A 21728-nucleotide genomic window follows, 5' to 3' on the forward strand; every position below is an offset into this window, starting at 1 on the left:
TTTTGCTGGAAGATAAAGGGATCCTTTGTAATCTTGTATCTTTTAACTGTTTTTGAATGGCTTCACAACTGAAGTCACTTCTAACAAAGCACATTTGATAAAGGGTAGATGACTTCCTCGTTTTATGTTTGGAATAGCATCCAGTGGACTTTTTGAAAATGCCATATTACAGCTGCGGAAAACCAATATTTTATTCTATTGCAAGGCAAGGTGTAGGAGCTCCTCTCTTCTGATAAACTGGTTCTTTTGGTTTAGCAAGTTTATATGACTCAACTTCTAAACGCTTACAGACCAGAATGCTATGCATACTGCACACCTCAGTTTCTTGCTGCTACATGACCTAAAACCAAATGACTGAAGAACTGAAATGTATTTTCCTAGTTTACTAATGAGTGATTCTTTTGAAAGTATATAGAGTTTGCTGAGACTTGTTTAATAAGTAGAACATAAATTGGGTATGGTGAGGTTTTGAAGAGCAGGAGGAGGAGTTTTAGTTATCATTGGCCGTGTTCTCACAGGTAAATATTTTAAACCAAAGTGTCTTTTTTGAGAATATGTTTGTTGGCCAGGGCACTTTCACTATCTCAGAAACATCAGAATTGGCCTGATGCCTGCAATGGCTTAGCCCGAACATTTAATTTACTTAGGACTGGCTGATTTTTAAATGTTTCTACTCAAATTACTTAAGCTGTTTTTAAAGCTCATGGAAAAGCTGGTCTCACTATTTTGGAATAACGTTGCAAGTTTTATTTGTAGTTACAGCTACAGAAGACAAAGAGCACTCAATTTTCTCTCTCCGTGTTTTCTTGTACCTCATGGAATGATAATGACTTTCAAACAGGAAAACAAACATTAAAACTAGACAAAAATAAACATCTAAGGTAGTTAAGATAATTGCTTTAAATAAATCTCTAGGCTAAGATAATATCTTAAACTCCGTAGAAAATTTGCTTTGGGGAAATTATGGGGATAGGTGGATTCCAGAATGAGACTGAAGTGTTGTCTGTTTTAGGTTGAACACTGGCATGGTTATTGATATTTTTTGAATGCTTGTAAGAGAAATTAATCCTTGAATAAGCATGCCTTTTCTCAGAACAAGTAATGACAAACCTTTACTTGTTTTGGTATGTTTTCTAGACTATAGGTAAGAGGATGTAGAAAACAAATACTGTTTTCATCAGGGCATATACTAATTACTTGGTATTGATAAGAAAAGTATGTTTTCTCTGTAACATCTGTGTATGATCCTGTGTCTGTTTAGCTTTTGGAGACATTTATCAGCATCCAAGCAACTCACCTCAAATATTTGTGCAGGTGCTGGACCAATCTAGCAATATGATAGTGAAGAAAACGGACAAAGTCATCCAAAAGCTGTCGTAAAACTTACATTTCTAGTGGTGTAATGCCTGATGGAGAAGTGCTATGAAGAAAAAACAGAATGAAGGGTTGGAGAGTGAGAGCGGGGTGTTAATTTGTATAGGATGGTCAAAGGAGGCCTCTGGTTAAATTGGTCTTGAGCACGTATGCTTCACTTAATAAAATCACTGATGACTAGGATTAAATGAGTGAAAGTGAAAATACAGCAACCAAAATCATTTGAACATTACATTAAGATCTTCACTATTAGAGAGTATTGTTTCTAGTTTTCAAATTTGAAGATTGAATAAAATGGTATTTGTTTTATTTAAATGTGGAACTTTTAACTACAAAGTGCAATTCTGAGTAAGGCCTGATTCTCCATCTTAAGAGGAGTTGTTGGGAGAATGTCGCATAGAAAAGAGCCAGTTACAACTATAGGAAGAAGGACAGCTGGACAGACAAGGGTTTTCATTCATCACACCCTAAGGAAAGAATTGAGATTAAGGGAGGTTAAATTCTTCACTGGTGGCCAGACAATAAACTAGGAAGGAAACTGAAAAAGTAAAATATGTTCAGAGAAGGGCTGCAAGAAACCTGAAAACTAAAGCGTGAAAGTTTGTGGAAGTGATACCTGGAGCAGATTCAGTGGAAGTGGGAGTTAGAAGAATCTAAGACAAGGAGAATGCTACTGTTTAAATACCCTGTGTTGTGTTACTTCCAGGAAAAAAAAATTGAGACAGCGGGTTACAATTAAATGTGAGATGCTAAAACACAGGACATAGATATTTAGGAATCTTGGTAAAGGGAAGAGAACTATTCTGTGCTAAGTAGGACAAGGAAGGGTTATTGGAATTAATTAACCATGTAGTCCATGTCGGCACCAGGACCTACCCTGCACTTGCACAACCCTAAGAGTGAGTGCCTCAAATTTTTTGCCCTGGTGCCTCCCTTGCTTAATTCTAGTCCCAACCTTATGGGGCTCAGAGAGCTTAGGAGTCTTCCTTGACCATCAACCTCCTTTATCCCTCCCCACTCTATACCTTTCCATAAAAACCTTGTGTCTCCTTGCTTTTCCTTCCATAATTAAATGGCAAATAGTGTAACAGGAAAAAAAATTCATATTTCTAGACTGTGTACCTTATGTTAGGAAATAGCTTCATTCTTCCACCAGTGCATCTTCATACACGGATGATTGATCATCTTCAGCTCTGGAAGGCAGTGGAAATTAATGCAGGCAACAGGTTAGGATAGTTTGGTTTTGGCATGCTGCACAGACAAAAGATCACAACCAGCTGATGAGAGTGCATAGAAAGAGAAGTTCCTCAAAGCCAGAAGAGAAAGGCAAGATCAGAGTTGGGGATGTCCAGGCAAGGGTAGAGGCTAGCAGGTGCGGTATAGCCCTCAAGAAGTTCTCACTCAATGGCATGGGTCCTGCAGAGGTGGCTGGTTTGAGTGCCTTGTTGATTCATCAGCCAGTCCTGAGAGGGACTGTCATTCAAAAGCTTGTGGCAGGCAGGTAGCATTACCCTTCAGTGCCCCTAGATGTGTGCTGAGCCCAGGACAGAGACTCCTTGCAGTGGCTTGTGAAGAGTTGGCAGGCAGTATTGCCTTGTCAACATGGCAGTTCTGGGCAGGGGCATCCTGACAGGGACCCAGGCCTAGTTGAGCTAACTATCTTAAGACCTCGAGTTTTGGTGAACAACTTTCCTTCTTCCCCCGTAGCATAACTAAATGAGTCTTGATCTTTCTCCCATTTTCTGTTTACTTTCCTTTTCCTTTTCATCCTTAGTCTATTTTCCCTTCAACATTTCCATCCTTGGGCCTTGCCCATGCCATTCTCCCAATTGGAATGCTGAACTGCAAACTCACCCCTTCTATCCAAATCTAAATGGGTACATCCTTGGAATTCCATATTGAGGTCTGTCTGTTATCTAAACCTTTTGTTAATCTTCTAGATCACTCACTCACTGTTTTATGTCCCTCAAACACATTGTAAGCCCTCCTTTGGTGCTAATTGGAAGGCAGTAAGGTGAGTGAAAAGAACTTGGAGTTAGGCAGATCTCTGTCAGAATTCCTGTCTCCATCCCCGACTAGCTCTAAGATCTACAGTAAGTAAATTTCAGATGTGTCCTCATTTAAAAAGTTATATAATATATGGAAATGTGTATGGAGTTCAGGGATCAAGGAGAGCATGCACCAAGTGTTCTACCATGATGAGGTCAATATACAGATGAGGACACTAAAACAATTGTTCAAAACCACAACTAGTGACTGGCAGAGCCCAAATGCCAATCCAGACAGTCTGGCTCCAGAGTCCATGCTTTTAATGACTACCCTCTAATGGGTATCTCCAACCGGAAGCCTTTGCTGATTCAGTGGCCAAACTGAAAAATGGGTAGCCCCCAAAGGGCCAGTCAGAGCAAATAAGCCCTAATTAATAAATAATAGTTAATATTATTAATATGACAAATGGTTAATACAGCATTTGTGAAGACTTGTGTTCCTGGCACTGTGCTGATGTGCTTTGTCTGCATTCTTTAATTCCCACAACTATTATACAAGACATTGTATCTATTTTATAAAAATGGGGTTCATGGAGTTGCTTTCTTCCCCATCACATCAAAAGAGCACTGCTTTTCTCATCCACTTCTCAACCTACAACCATCTGGATTCTGATCCAAATTCTCTGCTGAAACTCCTCTTACTGAGATTACAAATGATCTTCTAGGTGACATAAATCCAAGAGACATTTTCCAGTGATTGATTCAGTGACTCTTCTGCACCCCCCTTTGATGATCACTCCATGCTTCATCATTTCCAGGACCATAGTTTGTCCCAGGACCACCTCTCTGACCTATTTTTTTCCCCTTATATCTTCCTATTTCATTTTTCTTGTGTTGGTCCTTAAATGTGGATCTTCTCCAGGAACACACTCACACTCCTCCTTTAATCAAACAGTATAAAAAGATACACAGCACCACAAGAATTGAAAGCAATAGTTAAAATGTAGAAGCACCTCAAATGCCCATCAATGAATGAATGGATAAGCAAAATGTGGCATGTGGAATATTATTCAGCCATTAAAAGGAAGGGAATTCTGCAATATGCTACAAAATGGATGAACTTTGGGGACATTATGCTAAGTGAAATAAGCCAGTCACAAAAGACATGTGCTGCATGAGTCCACTTATGAGGTACTTAGAGTAGTCAAAATCGTAAAGACAGAAAATATAATGGTGGTTGCCAGGGGCTGGGGGGAGGGAAGAAGGGGGAGTTCTTCTTTATTGAATACAGTTTCAGTTTTAGAAGATGAAAAGAGTTATGGGAACAGATGGTGGTGATGGTTACACAACAATTTGGATGTATTTACTACCACTGGACTGTATAGTTAAAAATGGTTAAGATGGTAAATTTTATGTTATGTGTATTTTACCACAATAAAAACAATTTTTTAAATCCTCAAACAAAAGATACTGCAAAGAGTCTCGTCCCCGTTTTCCTCCTCCGTCTTTCCAATCCCCACTCTCTTTGCCCCAGGGTAAATAATCTTGGTAATTGCTCTATCTCGGTCCATATTTTCTTTTTGCAAATGCAAGCAAATATGAAGTTATGTATTCTTCATCTCGACTTTTGAAAAATATTTAAAAAAAATTTTTTAACTTTACTTTTTCTGAAGTAAGGATGTAGCAAAAAGAGCTGATCAGTACCCAGCTTGAATGTACTCACAAGAGGGAGACTTGGAAGACAATAGTTATCTGATGAGAGGATCAAATAATCTTGCCTTCTCACTACCAAGGGGTCCTCTAGGGACCAGCAGGGTCCTCAAGGACAGAGCCTATGGTCCAGGTATCTCCCCCATGCACATTCATAAGTTCCCCAGAGCTGCCCTTTCTCTGGAACTCTTCGAGGCCACTCCCCCTGATGCAATACCTGGGTTTGGGCAGAAAGGAGAGTGCTTCACAGCCCGCCTCTTCTAAGCTGTCTGGGCTGGCTCTTCTTTTCAGAGTGATTCAGGTGTTACAGCGACTCAGACCTCAGGTCCAACATCTGAGTTCTGAAGCAAGAATGGCTGAGATGGACAGAGTGCTTCATTCTGGAAGGAAACAACGTTCCAGGTCAAGTTGAGTCTGCCAAACACAGACCCTCACGATGGTTCTGGAAGAAATCTCGACAAGTCTTATCATGTGGTTTTCCTACGCCTTGATTCCTTGTTTGCTCATAGGTAAGTATGAATCTGGCCAATAGTCTGGGACTCAAATATAGGTTAAGAAGGTGAAAAATACTTTCCCGGGGTTTGAGGTGTCAGTATATGCATCGAACATCTTATGTCTGTTTTAAAAAATCCTCTATCTAACAAAATACATGTGAATAAAAAGACATAATTTGCAACCTTAATATTGGGTACAAGTCATAAAAATTGGATTTCTCTTGTGGTCATTGCAGAAAAGGTAGCAGTCAAGTACTTCGTACCATTTAAAAAAAAAATTGGCTTGGGGCATTTTGCCTGCCGGTAAGATTACTCAAGTTTCTCTGTTCCACTCTTGGCTGCTTGCATCTACGTGTTTTATTGTTTCAAAATTGCAGCTCCTTAGCCTTTGATGTGTCTTCCTGTCAAATCAAGTTTAAGAGATATTTCTCATTTGAATACTCTAAGGTAGTGGGCACTTGGCAGTGTTGATGGGAGTCTAGAGTATTTTCTCTCTTTCTTTTCTTTTTTAACACCGAGAACTACGTATTCTAGTGTAAGTTTAAATCAGGTAACAAATCAGTGCCGGGGTAATTAGCAAATGTTTAGAACTGACTTCAAAACCAAATCTATGCCTGCCTAGCTGAAAACCCTTCACAGTTCTCCATGTCTCAGCACATGATGTTCAGATCTGCTGTTTTTTTCATGACCCACTATATTCAAGCCCCAATCCTATTTCTCACTACTCCTTGGAAACAAGTATGGGCCACATGCAGCTGGAGTCTTCACAGCTGGCATGTTATACCCTCATTTCCTCCTCCTGGCCTTTATTGTTGTATTTTCCCACCAGAAAATCTCCAGTCCCTTACTCCATCCCAAACCCATCCTCCCATCATGATTCCAGATGGGTCCCTGCACCTACAGACCCTTTCCAGACCTCTCTCCTTTAACCCTTGACCGCATGCACTCTATTTCGGTGAGTTACTTCTGTTTCCTGCACTGAAGGTCTGAAGACAGGGCCTGACCATCTTTCCTGGTGTCCCCACAGCCCTTACCATAGGCTAAGCATGTTGGTTGACTGGTTAGTTAGTTGACCGATTGATTAGCTGGTGGGACAAACAAGTTGCCAGGAAAACACTCCTCCACTAAGCCAGAGGGAGAAGATAGGGAGACCGAATGAGAGGGGGAAAGGCCAGCATTTTCTCCCTATTTCTTTTAAATTGAGATATAATTGAGATATAACATTATGTTAGTTTCAGATGTACAACATAATGATTTGACATTTGTATGTATTATGAAATGATCACTGTAGTAAGTCTAGTCAACAGCTGTCACCATACATAGTTACACATTTTTTTCTTGTGACAAAGTCTTTTAAGATCTACTCTCTTAGCAGCTTTCAAATGTGTCGTACCCATGACATTTGTTTTATAACTGGAAATTTATACTTTTTGATCCCCTTCACCCATCTTTTAATTTAACATTTTCTTCGATGAGGCAGTCCAATATTTTAAGCCTTTTCCTGAAAACTATTTTAAAACAGACCCAGAGGTTAATGTGCTCTTCTGACACCTGTAAATTTACACAGGGGAAAAAAAAGAAAAAAACCTACCCCACCCCCCCAACCAAAAAAAAAAAAAAAAAGTGATGGAAACCACAAAGATGTCAGAGCCAGAAAGACTTTTGTGTGAGTTTTGGCTTTTATCACTTGCTAGTTCAGTTTCACATCACATCACTTCAGTTTCCTCATCTGTAAAACTGTCAAAATAGCCACTTTGAGGTTGGGAGGTGTCACAAGAGATGATGCAAACAAAGGCGCTGTGAAGATGTCAGCGTGCCCACCCCAGGTTACTTATCATCTGTTGGTTATGCAAACAGATGGGGTGTCGGCAGATAATTGCTTTAGCTGAGGTCGCCTTTACGCAGTTGATCATTTCCTCTGGATTATGTAGGAGCCTGCAATGAATTCTGGAAATTCTAAATGAACTGCTATTACTTACCCTAGATCCCTGGGACAGATGGGTAGCGTTCTTGCTCTCTTTTATAGAATTCATTTGCCTTGCCTTGTCCTGTTCAACGATTCCCACTAGAAATAATAATAATTAATATCAACAAAAATAATAATATTAATAATTATAATAAATAATAATTATTGATGAAATTAATAATATTAATACTTATTGATAGCATTAATAATAGTAATAATAACAATGACCATCACAACTGCCATTTATGAGCACACACTGTGCTCTAGATCAGCAAAAATGTTCTCTTGACTTCTCACTTCCATCCTGCAAGGTAGATGATTATAATCCCCATTTTATACCCTAGGACACAGAGACTCAGAGAGGTTCCATTATTTGCCCAAGTATAACATCTCGTGAGTCGGCGGATTGGGATTTGACTCTGGTCTGGCTGGCTAAAGAGCCTGTGCCCTTTGTACTTCCCTGCAGAAGAAGCTGAGACATTGAAGCAGGCCAGAAAGAGGTCGGAGGGACAAAGCAAAAGGAATAAAGACGTGGCTACCTTTTCTGACACATTTGCGATAGCAGTGGTTGGAGATAAAGGTGGCAGAAGAGGACCCAAATGAGGGGAGCTGACAGCAGGAGCAGTCAGGGGAAGCCAGCGAGATGTCAGGGAGGAGATGCAAGAATTTCTGCCTGGAAAGTTTGCCCCAGGGCTTCGTGCTGGGAGCCGTTATGTTTTTTCCATGGTGCTGCCTTGAGATTTTAGGATACAGGTGTTCAGCGTCAACCTCAGAGCAGCACAAAGGTCTAATGTGAGATAGACAGGGATTAGGAAAAAAGAAGTCAGGCCGAGGCTAATGTCACTCAGGAACCAAGATTTGGTTCACCTGTTAGTTTTCATTCATTCTGCATTTCTGAGCACCTGCTGTGCGCCAGGTTCTGGGTTAGGTGCGATTAGAGATGAACAAAGCAGAGTCCCTTGTCTTCAGGGAATGTAAGAACCTGCTGGAAAGTACACTTAGGTCTTTGACTTTTGGGAATTTATCATTCATAGTTTTAACTATTCTTCAGCTACCAGAAGTAAGGTCGAGATCAGTGGTTTTCAAACTCAAAGGCACATTGGAATCACCTGGGGAGGTTTTAGAAGTCCAAATGCCAGAATTTCACAGACAGAGATCTGACTTCACTTAGGGTGCTGCCTGGGCTTTGGGATTCCCCTCTACCAAAAACTTCCTGGGTGGGGCTCCTTAGAGAAGTGGTTTATTTCATAACAGGAAAGAGAAAATACAAGTCTGGAGGATCTTGTGGTAAGGAAGAAAGTGCTCAAAAAGGATGGGAGCAAAAATGCAACTAGTGTCCAAAATTGGATCCTGGAATGGAAAAAGGACATTAGTGGAGAAATTGGCAAAATCCAAATAAAGTTTGGAGTTTAGTTAATAGTAATGTACCAGTGTTGGTTTCTTAGTTTTGGCAAATGTATCATGACTATATAAGATGTTAGCATTAGGGAAAGCTGAGGAAGGGTGTATAAAAACTCTGTCTACTTACTGTCTATAGTTTTTATTTCTTTCTAAAATTATTCCCCAAATAAGAAACCTATTAATAAAAATAATAAGGAAAGAGAGAGTCTGAAAGAGCTCCCAATGGCCAAAGCTGGAACAATTTGAGCAACAAAATAAATAACAATAGAATAAAATAAATTTCCATGAGTCCATACTGATATATCACAAATCTCCACAAATGGTGGAGAAGGAATAGCTCTTCCTTACAGAATTTCAATTAACACATAGAAAATCACCACTAGCAATGATTGTTGCAAGTAATATCCACCAATAGATGCAAAAATTAATGGATGAAAGTTTGAGGAGAAACAGAATATCTACATAGTGTCATAGTATCTCCCCTAAGTTATTAATTATAAGGGGGAAAATGGTAGTTTTACAGTGAAGACACTGCCTTAACCAAGCAGTCAAGGTTAACATCACCAGTAATAAGCCATATTAACATCATGTACTCCCTGTGAGTACATGCCAAAAATGTATAACCTTAATCAAATCATGAAAAAACATTCGACAAAACCAAACTGAGGAATATACTATAAAACAACTGACTAGTGCTCTTAAAAAATGTCAAGGTCATAAAGAAAGACTGAGGATAGACTGGAGAAGACTAGCTAGAAATGACACCTAAATGTGGGATCCTGGATTGATTCCTGAAAAAAAAAAAAGAAGGAAAGAAAGAGGAGGGTGTAGCTCAGTGGTAGAGTGGGTGCTTAGCATGCAGGAGGTCCTGGGCTCAATCCCCAGTACCTCCATTAAAAAAAAAATAATAATAATAATAAAATAAAAATAAATAAACTTAATTTCCTCCCCCCCACCCCCATGCACACACAAAAGGACTTTAGGAGAAAAATTGGTGAAATCTGAATAAAGACTGAGGCTACATTAATGGTATTTCACCAATGTTAATACCTTCATTTTCTTATTTGTGCAATGGTGATGTACATGTGGAAGGCTGAGTGAAGGGTACATGGGAGCTCTCTGGACTATTTGTGCAACTTTACTGTACCTCTGAAATTCTTTCCAAATAAAACTTAAAAAACCCCCAAAACCCCACAAAAAGCCACCACCCCAGTGATTATAATGAGCAGGCAGGGTTGAGAACCTCTCCATTCCTGTGCTTCTCAAACTTTACTATGAGTATGAATTGCCCGGGGGATCTTGTTGAAATGCAGATTCTGGTTCAGTAGGGCTTAGGTTGCAGACTGAGAGTCTGCATTTCTAATAAGCTCCTGGATAATGTGATGCCGCTGCTCCAAAAACCATACTTTGAGACTGAAGCAATGGATCACTTTCCTGAGGCATGAATTGGTTTGCTGTCCCTTTGAAGCTGGGATGTGGGCACTTGTTACAGAGGCAGCGAGTGATGCCAGCAACCTGCTTAGCAGCCATGTCCTAGCTCAGCCTTGCCCTTTTCTTCTTCTGATCACAGACAAGGTGATCTCTTGAAATAATTGACTGCATTTGAAGGAGACATTTTAGGGGGGTGGTGTCAGTTCATAGGGCCCCACGCGGTAGTCAGAAGAATGGTCCCCCAAAGACGCCCACATTCTAATCCCTAGAACCTGTGACTAGGTGACCTTTTACAGAAAAAGGGATTTAAAAGATGTGATTAACGTTATGGGATTTTGAGATTAGGAGATTATCCCAGATTATCAGGGCGGGCCCAATCTAATCACATGAATCCTTCAAAACTGAGAACCTTTCCTAGATGCAGTGAGAGAGAGATAAGACAGAAAAAGAGGCAGGAGGAATTCAAAGCATGAAAGGGACTCAACCAGTCATGTTGGCTTTGAGGATGCAGGAAGGGGGACGGTGTGCGAGGAAGGTGGGTGGCCACCAGCAGCTGGGGATGGGGAGGAAACAGCCTCTCCTAGAGCCCACAGTCTTGCCAACACCTTGATTTAGCCCAGTTAGACCTGTGACAGACTTCTGACATACAGAACTGGAAAATAATAAATCTGTGTTGTTTTAAGACACTGTAACTGTGGGAATCTGTTACAACAGCAATAGAATACTAATAGGCCTCAAGAGAGAGAGATCGGCTTCGTGAATGCGGCTCTAGGCAAAAATCCTGCTTAGCTCGTTTCCCCACATTGAGTGCCAGAAGCTTTTTTTTTTTTTCCCTCCGAAGCACAAAAGGAGATTTTATTATGGTTATTGATCTGTAAATATACATACTTCCAGAATTTCTCTTTCTGATTATATGTCTCCCTTTCATGCAGTGAAAAATACAAATTCAGATTCTTCTCTGGAAGCCAAAAACTGAAAAATGAAAGTCTGCCTTAGGCAAAAGACCACAAGTCAGTAAAAGCATCTATTCTGACTAACCAAAATGAAGATAGTTATGAAAAAGCTAAATAAAGAAATCCATATCGTCAGATATGAACAAGCAGCAGTATCTGCTGAACAAAGATTCTGAATAACAACTCACTTAAGTTTACAGCGAAGCTAGATGCCTTCTTTTATGTACTGCACTTTAAATATAAGATATATTATTTATTTATTATTTTATATATATATATATTTAAATTGAAGTATAATCAGTTTACAGTGTTGTATCAGTTTCTGGTGTACAGCACAATGCTACGGTCATACATGAACATACATATATTCATTTTCATATTCTTAATTGTCAGATCACAGTTGCCCAGCTCAAGTCTGTATTGGAAACACCACCCAAGAGGCTCCAACCAGTGGGCCTTCTTGAGATACCAGAGTCAGACTGCTAGAGTGAGAGTAATATAATTCTCTATAGTAACAAGAGCGTAACTACTCACAAGGTACCAAACGGTTATACAGAGGGTTCTCGTCTCTCCCTCCAGCTCCACTGAGAATTCCCATTCAGTGTGGCTGAGGAAATAATTCTTCCCGATTTTGCACCCTCCTCCCTGTGGCCAATATGTCTTTCCTGTCCACACTTAAAGCTTGCTCTCCCCTTTCACCTTGACTATACTCTTTGTTTCTGCATTTGCTCATTTACATCAGGTAGAGACTCTTATTAACTGGTTTCTTCAGAGACTTGACGTTAATACACATGGCTGATAGATGACAATTCTTGTTAATGAGAATGCAGTGTGGAGAACAAAGTCTTCTTTTTCTCCATTTAATTGTGTTCCCTGGACCACCGTGAGACTTCTCTAACAATTGGAGGGGATTTTTACACCGTTTATAGGGGAAAGGAGTCACTTTCAACTTGGAGTCTGAGCTGAAAACATAGTTCCTGTTTTGCAGAGTCATTTCCTATTTAGTGTCCTAGCAGAAAATGGGTCCTTCTTCCTGCAGTGCACGATACCGTGGAACCTGATTAACTGTCCCCTGGCATCCGTAGTTTATGGGCATTACTGCTTTTCCATCTCATACCCAATGTATGTGTGTGTGTGACATGAACATCAACCAGCAGAACAAAGATGGAATTTGGAATATACTGTACAAATGGCAGGAGGATCTTGGAGATGTTGCCTGTAGGGCTCAGAAAATTTTCATCTTAATACAGGAAGGAGACAGATTTAGGACTGTTTCCATAATGGGGTTAGATTTGGAACTTCTCATGTAGGAGAAGACAGTCACACCAGTTGCAAATTGTTGCATAACATAATGATGCCATGTAAATGTTGAGACATCTTTTGCTGTTGTCCCGACTGTGTGCCCCTTGTGAAGAAAGGCATACCCCAAAACTCAACCTCAGTGTGTTGCTTAAAGCCTTGATGAATGTCTTAATCATGAGGTCTCTCCCTAACAGGTCTCCCTCAATGATTTAATTGACTGCACCTAATTGTCCAACTTAACTTTTTCAGCGGGTACATTTCATCCTGTTTCAGTTTATCCCATCATGGTCTTTTAAAATATATCCTGTCATTCAGATAATCAGAATTAATGTTGGTTTTTTAGGTGTAATGACTTTTTTTTCTTTTATTGAAGCATAGTTGATTTACAATGTTGTGTTAGTTTCTGGTGTACAGCATAGTGATTCAGTTATATATATATTCTTTTTCATTATAGGTTATTACAAGGTATTGAATATAGTTCCCTGTGCTCTATGGTAGAACCTTTTTGTTTACATGATTGTGTTTTTTAATTGGAATTTTACTGATGTAATTCTAGATTCACATGCAGTTGTAAGAAACAATACAGAGAGGCAAGTTTCCCCAATGGTCTTTTGCAAAATAATAGTATAATATCATAACCAGGATATTGACATCATTAATACAATCCACCTGTCTTATTCGTATTTCCCCACTTTTACTTGCACTCGTGTGTGTGTGTGTGTGTGTGTGTGTGTGTGTGTGTGTGTGTAGTTTTGTATTTATCACCACAGTCAAGATACCGAACAACTCTAACATCACAAAAAAGTCTCCTGTTGCCTTTTTATAAGTCCCCGCTACTGTACCTTTCCCACTGTTCCTAACCCCTGGCAACCATTAATCTGTTCTCCATTTCTAAAATTTTGTCTTTTCAAAATGTTAGATAAGTAGAATCATACAGCATGTAACTTCTTGGGATTGGCTGTTTTCACTCAGCATAATTCCCTGTAGACTCATCCAAGTTGTTTTGTGTTGTGATGGTTGGTTCCTTTTTATTGGATGTACCATAATTGGTTTAACCATTCACCTGTCTAAGGGCACCTGGGCTGATTCCAGTTTGTTTATGAACATTTGTCGTGCATATCTTGTGTGATATAAGCATTCATTACTTTGGGGTAAGTGCCCAAGTGTGCAGTTGCTGGGCTGTGTGGTCATTACAAGCTTAGTTATACAAGAAACTGCCCAACTGTCTTCCAGAGTGGCTGTACCAATTCACACTCCCACCAACGATGTATGAGTGATTCACTTTCTCTGCATCCTCATCAGGATTTGGTTTTGTCACTTAAAAACATTTTTGTCATTCTGATAGCTGTGTGGTGCTATCTCATGGAGGTTTTAATTTGCATTTCCCTAACAGCTAATGATGCTGAACATCTTTTCATGTACTTATTTGCCACCTGTATGTGCTTTTTGGTGAAACGTCTCTTCATGTCTTTTGTCCATTTTCTAATTGAATTTTTTGCTTTTCTACTTTTGGATTTAGAGTGTCTTTATATATATATTCTAGATATGTATGCTTTGTGAGATTGTATAGGTTGCAAATATTTTCTCCCACTCTGTATCTTGTCTTTGATCCTATTAACTAGGCCTTTTGTCGAGCAAGAGATTTCATTTTTGATGCTGCCCAGTTATAAATTTTTCCTTTTATGGACCTCGTTTTGGTGTCAAGTCTAAGAACTCTTTGTCTAGCCCTGGAAATTTTCTCCTGTGTTTTTTCCTAAAACTTTAAGAGTTTTACATTAAGTTTATGATCCATTTTGAGTTAATTTTTGCATAAGTTATGAGATTTAGGTTGAGGTTTTTGTTTGCCTGCAGATGTCCAATTGCTCTAATATTATTTGCTAAAAAGGCTGTCCTTCCTTCATTCAGTTGCCTTTATACCTTTGCCAAAAACCAGTTAAGCATATATGAGTGGGTCTATTTCTGGGATTTCTATATTGTTTCATCAATCTGTGTCTATTCCTTTGTCAATACCACACAATCTTAATTACTGTAAGTCTTGAAATTGGGTAGATTGGTGTGTCTCACTTTGTTCTTTTTCAAAATTATTTTAGTTATTCTCATTCCTTTTCCTTTTCTTATAGATTTTAGAGAAAGCTTGTTTATATCTACAAAAAAACTTGCTGGGCTTTTAATAGAAATTACATTAAACCTGTATGTCAATTTGGGGAGAATTACCATTTAACTATGTCAAATTGTCCAATCCATGAACACAGTATGTCTCTCCATTTATTTAGATTTTCTTTGAAATATTTCACCAGCATCGTGAAGTCTCCCCCATACAAATCCTAGATGTGTGCTGTTAGATTTACACCTGAGTATTTCATTTTGGGGGCAGTGGGAGTGATTGTAAATAGTATTTTAAAATTTCTGTGTACAAGTGTTCCTTGCTAGTATTTAGAAGTATAACTAATTTTTTAAGTTTATCTTGTGTACTATGAACTTGCTGAACTCACTATTAGTTTTAGGAGGTTTTTTTGGGAGGGGTGGATTCTGTGAGATTTCCTATATCGTGTCTCCTGCAAATGGGAGATTTTTTACTTCCTTTCCAATCTGTACTGCCTTTTACTTCCTTTGTTTGCCTAATTACAATTGCTAGAACTTCTAGTACAATGTCAAATAAAAGGAATGAGAGTGAGGATCCTTGTCTTACTCCCGATTTTCGGGGGAAAGCCTTCAGTCTTTCACCATTGAGTGAGATGTTAGCGGTAGGTTTTTCTATGGATGGTGTTTTATCAATTTGAGATAACTCCCTGCTGCTCTCAACTTGAAGAGACTTTTGTTTTTTGCCTTGTTTTTGTTTTATGTTTATAAATCACGAATGGGTGCTGGATTTTATAAATGCTTTTTTGGTATTAATTGATATGATCGTATGTTTTTTTCCTTCTTTAACTTGTTGATATGGTGGATTACATTAATTGATTTTCAAATATTGAACTCGCCTTGCATACTTGGAATAAATTCCACTTGATCACGGTATATAATCCTTTTTAAATTTTATTAATTTTTTATAGCTAATATTTTTGTTAAAGATTTTTGCATCTAAGTGCATGAAATATATTGATCTATAGTCTTTTTAAAAAAAATATGTGCTATCTTTGTCTGATTTTGGTTTCAGGGTAATGCTGGCCTTATAAAGTAATTTGGAAAGTGCTCTTTCCTCTTCTATTTTTTTCGAAGAGATTGTATAAAATTGGTGTTAATTTTTCTTTAACTTTCACAGTATTCTCCAGTGTAACCATCTGGGCTGGAGGATTTCATTTTTGAGAGTTTTAGAATTATGGATTAATCTTTATATTTACATAGCTTTATATTCCCCCCATGTCTGACTAGGCAAATGTTTTGTTGGCATTACAAGAGGAAGGATGTCAGAGAAGACCATGCCCCGCCCTCCTATGTTACCCCACTGCAGCTGACCCTTTCCCTTGTCATCCCTTGGGTGATTACAAGTTTAAGGGTGGTGAGGCAGGAAGCCTCCCTTGTGGGTACCCCAGGTGTTTCCTCACAGCTCAGGCTGTGGACGCTGAGGGTGAGATGAGAGGCATCTCCAGGGTCCTACGTTAGAGAAGAAGCGTGGGCACCAGGCAGGGTGTCCCCAGCAGCTCCCATCCCCTCATGGTCACAGGGCTTGATAACGAAAAGCAGGTGCCGATCTGGAGACAGGCAGAGAGATGAAAAGTCCCAGGCGAGGGCCCCAGCCCCATACACACGGTGCTGATGATGGTATCGCTGCAACTGTAACAGCAAAGGGAGGCAGGTGTTGGGCATTGAGAGACTAGCGTGTGAAAGTTGGAGGAGAAGGACCATAGGAGATCCAGACTGCACGATGGGTTACACGCAACGATGAGCCCTGGGGCTACCCAGAGTCCTTATGAGGGCCGGTTCAGCCTCACAGGCCTCTGTGATTCTGTGTGCAAACTGCACCCACCTGTGTGAGCAGATGCTTGTGTCCTGGCTGGCTCAGGGGCCTGCAGTCTGCCTGTGGCAGAGTCTCTGAGCCGGCCTGGTGCCCTTCAGACTAGACTCCTTCCACAGCAGACCTGAGCCTGCCCTTCCCAGGTGGCAGCCACTGCCCCATTTGGCCTTGTTGGGGGACACAAAGGAAAGTGCTTCGGGACCTGAGGATGGCAGTGGCAGGAGAGGATGGGGATGAGAAGCTGGCAGGAGCCAGTACAGGTTTGCCATGTAGGGGTGGGAGGCTCATGTCTATGAAACTTACTTAGGGTCACGTAGTTCCTAAGTGGCAGAGTCAAGGCCTACATCTGGGTCAGTCTGATGTAAAGATTGTACATAATGTGCTTCAGTTTTCTCATTTGTACAGTGAAGAAACTAATGGTCCTTACGTCCCTATACGGTCGTGAGGATTCAATGAGATAATTATGTGACAGTCTAGCACGTGGCCTAGATAGAGCATGGTAAATGCTTAATAATATTAGCCATTATTATTATTAATATGAATATGCCATTCTATCGCCAAAGGCAGAAGTACAATGATAACAGCAAAAATTTAGCACAAACACAAGTATGGTCAAATGAGAGTTGTTTCTAGTTCCTAAGCACGTGAGGCCTTAACCAGGAGCTAGCTTGAAGCTGTGGCATTTCCCTGACGTGAGCTCACCGGTTGGCTTGTCCACCTGCCTTGATCCCAGATGCAGTGGCTGTCCTGCCTGCCCCTCAGAACCTCTCTGTACAATCGACCAACATGAAGCATGTCTTGACATGGAGCCCGGTGGTCATGCCTGAAGAAATAATACACTATTCTGTTGAGTACCAGGGGTGAGTTTTGTTTTTGTTTTGCGTTTTTTCCCTGTAGGCAGTAGTTAATTCCTGGAGGCCCATCCCTCATCCCCGAGCTCCAGAAGGCACTGAGGGCCCAGGGAGAGATGTCCTATGATCTGCCCCCTCTGTCTGCAAGGGCAGTGAGAGGGTTGAAGCAGCGAGGGAAATTGCCCTGTGGATTTGACGGTGGGCTCCCCGGAAACACGATATGTATAAGCACATTTTGGTGAGGCTTCTTTTCAGCAGTGAGTCAGTCCCATGCTGAAGAAAATCTTAAGAATAAATCAGTTTGACTCTGAATTAAGGTGGAGAAATCACTGGAGACTCAGATCCTTTGGGGGTGGTGGAGACCTCAGCTTTCCTGACTGTGAGCCTGCCCCTAGGAACCAAAACAAATCATGACACTGTAGGTCAGCCGGCCCTTCTCCAGGTGTCCTGGCCCTCAGAGCTGTTGAGGAGTGACAGGGACACAGGAGGTGCTCTATATATTTCACTAACAATGAATACAAACTGAGCGCCTACGCTGTGGAGACATTCTCCCATACTTGGGTACCGTCGACAAAATTTCTGGATATAGGGAGCTTACATTTAGAGGAAGAGGCCATAAAAGGGTAAAGAAATAAATACACTAAGTCTGCACTGTCCAGTGTGGTAGGTAGCCTCTAGATACGGATAACTATTCAAACTTAAATTAGTTAAATTAAATTTAAAAAATCAAATTAAAATGTTTCCCAGTCATATGAGCCACACTTCACGTTCTTAATAGCTGCATGTGGATAGTGGCTACTATACTGAACAACACCGAGACAGCATTGCCACCAGTACAGAAAGTTCTGTTGGGCAGCACTGCTCTAGGCGAGTTAAGACAGAGATCAGCACTAGGAGGAAGCTTAAAGGCTGATGCAACAGAGTTGACTCTGGGGCAGCTTTTTATTAGGTGGTCAGGAAAGGTTCTAAGGTAAAAAGAGCTTGGCTTGTTGGAGGAAGGGCGAGGAGAGAGCAGCGTGTTAAGGGGTGGAGTAAGAAAGGAGCCCAGAGAGTCTTGCAGGCCATGGGGGAGAGTCTGGATTCCATTCTAAGTGCCTTGGAAGCCACTAAGGAGAGAATTGTGATGCTCTACTGAGTGATGAACAGAAGAATGGCAGGAATGGAAGCAGGAAAATTAGTCAGGAGACACAGCAGGGGAAGGGATGTAGTGACTGAGACTGGGGTGGTGACCGGGCAGATGGAGAGACCAGGACAGGTTGGGGTTTAAGCCTAGGTTTCCCTTGCCTGGCGAGAAAAAGAGTGAGGAAGAGTGGGTGGTGGGTGAGGGACGAGAGGGGAGGAACTAGAGTGTGGAGCAGAATCTTCTTCTGACCCATAAAAAGTAGGTGAATGAGACAGTTTCTTGCAACGACCACTGAGCCCGGGTCAAAGGGGCTGGTGTGACGCTTCCCCTCCTCTCTTTGGCCAGAGAGTACGAGAGCCTGTACATGAGCCACATCTGGATCCCCAGCAGCTGGTGCTCCCCCACCGCAGGCCCTGAGTGTGACATCACAGACGACATCACTGCCACTGTGCCCTACAACCTCCGCGTCAGGGCCACCCTGGGCTCACAGACCTCAGCCTGGAGCACCCTGAAGCAGCCCTTTAATCGAAACTCGAGTAAGGCCCTTCTCTCCTTCCTCCTCTGCCCCCACCAGCCTCCCTTTCACTGAGGGTTTGGGTATTCTTTTTAGCATCAAATTAGTCTTGCAAAGCCAGGGAGAGTATTGGGGAAGTAAGCAACCATGACCGGTCCATTTCAAATATTGCCAGCTGCTTCCCACAGACCGTCTTCTCTCATTTTGAGAGAGACTTTGGAAGTCATTCCTGTCTCTGGAAGGAACGCTGACCTGGAAGAGAGGAGAGGGGGCTAGGACGGCCTCTCTCTGCCCTGGCAGTGCCTCCCATCTGGCGCCTCATTAACTGCATCTTCGCTGCCGGTGTCAGCATCCTCTCTGTGCAACAGGGGTGATGCATTAACAGACTGACAGAAACAGTCCCTTGGAAATAAATGACTTTTTCATACTGACAGAACGTGGAAAATGATTAAGAAGTAAGGGAAGACTCCAGATCGGAGGCCAAATATGGCAGAGTAAGGAAGCAGCTGGTCACATGGCAAAGGGCTTTGACCTAAAGCCTCATCAGATCTGCAGAGGCGGGTCATGGAAGAACAGAGGGTCTGGGCTGGGTCTGTCTTAGAGAACAATCACTCTGGCTGTAGTGTGAAAAGTAAATGGGGCAGGACAAGCCTGCAGGGCACGGGAAGAGTGAGGAGGCTGCTGTAACCCCCAGCTGAGCCCGGGTGGGTCCTAACCCCAGGAGTAGGGGAGGGCATGGGGAGGAGAGGACAAGTTCACAAGGCATGGCTGAGTTAGAAAAGACAGAGCTTGAAAACCAGTTACTGGGCGACAGAAATAATGGAGGACATAATAATAGTGTCCATCTTCCTGTTGGGGCTGATGAGAATGTCATCCAAGGCAGAGAACCCAGGAAGGCAACTGGTCTTGAGGAACAGGAGATACTCCTGCCTTTGGGCTCTTTGAGATTGAGATTCCTATAAGGTAACACGCCACAAATGTCTGATTGGCGGTTGGAAATCAGGCCCCGGGGCTCAGACAGATCAAGGTCGGACACATAACACAAAATTAATAGCTAGTGGCTTGGGAGCATGTGAGATTGTCCCGGGACAAGATATGAGGGCAAAGAGGACCAGGGCAGGATCCTGGGAAATCTCTGATTTAAAAAGAGGACAGAGGGAAGGACGCCAGTAGGTGGCTGGGCAGGGAGAGGGTCGTGGGAGAACAGACAGCAGCTGACCGGCCTGAAGGAGGCCCCTAAACGGGTCCTTGAGAAAGTGGCTTCACGGAGCAATGCGGATGCGATCAGGTGCCGGCTGGACGGTTGTGTGGAGGTGGGAAGAAGCATGGCTGTGGCAAAAGGTGTGACCCATTCAGAGATGCAGGAGAGGCAAGGGAAAGGCCTTCAGTGAATTCTGTTTTCTCAGTGTGGCGGGTGCTCCCCTGCTGTGAGTAGGGACAGAAGAAGTTTTGGGGTGGCATCTACAGTAATGGAACGAGTCAAATGTTACTGAGGAGTGTAGGAGATTGAGTAGAAATCAGGAAAGTTTAGAAGGTGGGGGAGCCCATGCTGGAAAGGGGCTGAGGAAGGTGAAGATAGATTTGAAGGGAGAGTTGGTCCTCCAGAGTCAGACAGATGTGGTTCAAATCCCAGCTCAGCCCCTCGATGGCTGGGTCTCTGCCCACCCCTCTGTAAGAAAGGCAACGGTTTGCCTCACTGGGTAGTTGTGGGCAAGATGAGATGTGTAAATGCTCGGGGCAGTGCTCTCCTGTCATAGCACCCAGCTGTTAGTAAGTGTTATTATTATTGTTATTGCCCTAGGGATGCCCAGAGTTGAAGGCCAGAGAGCAGAGGAAGGAGGGAAGAGGTGGGGGCAGGAATGAGACCCTTGGAGTGGGACACCAATAGGAGTTTTGGTGCAGAATGCGGGCTCCTCTGCTCGGGCTCTTTCCCTAGGCACCAGGAGGACACGGTGGAAGCAGTGGGATCCCAGCGCCAGGCACTGGGGAGCCTGAGGGATACTGGAGGGTGGTGCAGCTCTGCCTCTGCCCGCAGTGCCCAGGAGGCACCGCACCACCTCCCTCTGGCTCCCGGAAGCACAAGGCTCCAGCTGAGATCATTGCTGGGGGCTGGTGGCTGTTGTTGAAAAGGAAGGCAAAGGGCATTTGGAAATAAGGAAGTGGGGCGGGTGTGCAGTAGTGCTGGAGAAAGCCAACATAAACAGGGAAGGACTCGCTGCACGGGGGAGCTGCGGAGCAAAAGCCTCTCTACCTGCGCCAGGAGCAGAAGATGCCCGTCCTGTGTGGTCCCTGTGCAGGTGGAGTTAGCTGCAGAGCTGGGATGGAATCGAAACTCTGAAGAGTATTAAGTCTGTTCTTTGGCCTTTGAAAAAGATCACCCTGACTTCTTCTCAGACATGTGAAAAATCTTGTTTTAAGGCTTTCCTGAAAAAGAGCTCCTGCTCTTAAAGGGAAGCCTTTGTTGAGGGCAGAAGCTCTTAACTTCGATTGCATGAAGTCAAGTCACAGGGAAATTTAGAACCGCTTATCTCTGGGATTCCTCCCCAGAGTCTGATTTAAATGGTCTATGTACATTCTGTTCATTGGAAATTAAAAGTTCTCTCCAGGTTAATCTCAGAATTGAGATCCTCTGGCACAGTGCTAAACAGCTGACACAGCAGAGTCTAGAA

The 21728-nt window shown here is 42.2% G+C and overlaps 1 protein-coding gene across 1 annotated transcript in view; it reads left to right on the top strand.

The window, feature by feature from the left end:
* Positions 1-5227: 5227 nt before the first annotated feature.
* Positions 5228-21728, top strand: part of IL20RB (interleukin 20 receptor subunit beta) — a 29015-nt gene continuing 12514 nt past the window's right edge. The window contains exons 1-3 of the mRNA XM_010975510.3: positions 5228-5581; positions 17305-17431; positions 18891-19081. Of these exons, the coding sequence (XP_010973812.1) occupies positions 5509-5581; positions 17305-17431; positions 18891-19081 (391 nt within the window). The 5' untranslated portion in view covers positions 5228-5508. The remainder of the gene's footprint in view (positions 5582-17304; positions 17432-18890; positions 19082-21728) is intronic.

The sequence above is a fragment of the Camelus dromedarius genome, chromosome 2 (assembly GCF_036321535.1).
Source record: "Camelus dromedarius isolate mCamDro1 chromosome 2, mCamDro1.pat, whole genome shotgun sequence".
Taxonomy (NCBI): Eukaryota; Metazoa; Chordata; class Mammalia; order Artiodactyla; family Camelidae; genus Camelus; species Camelus dromedarius.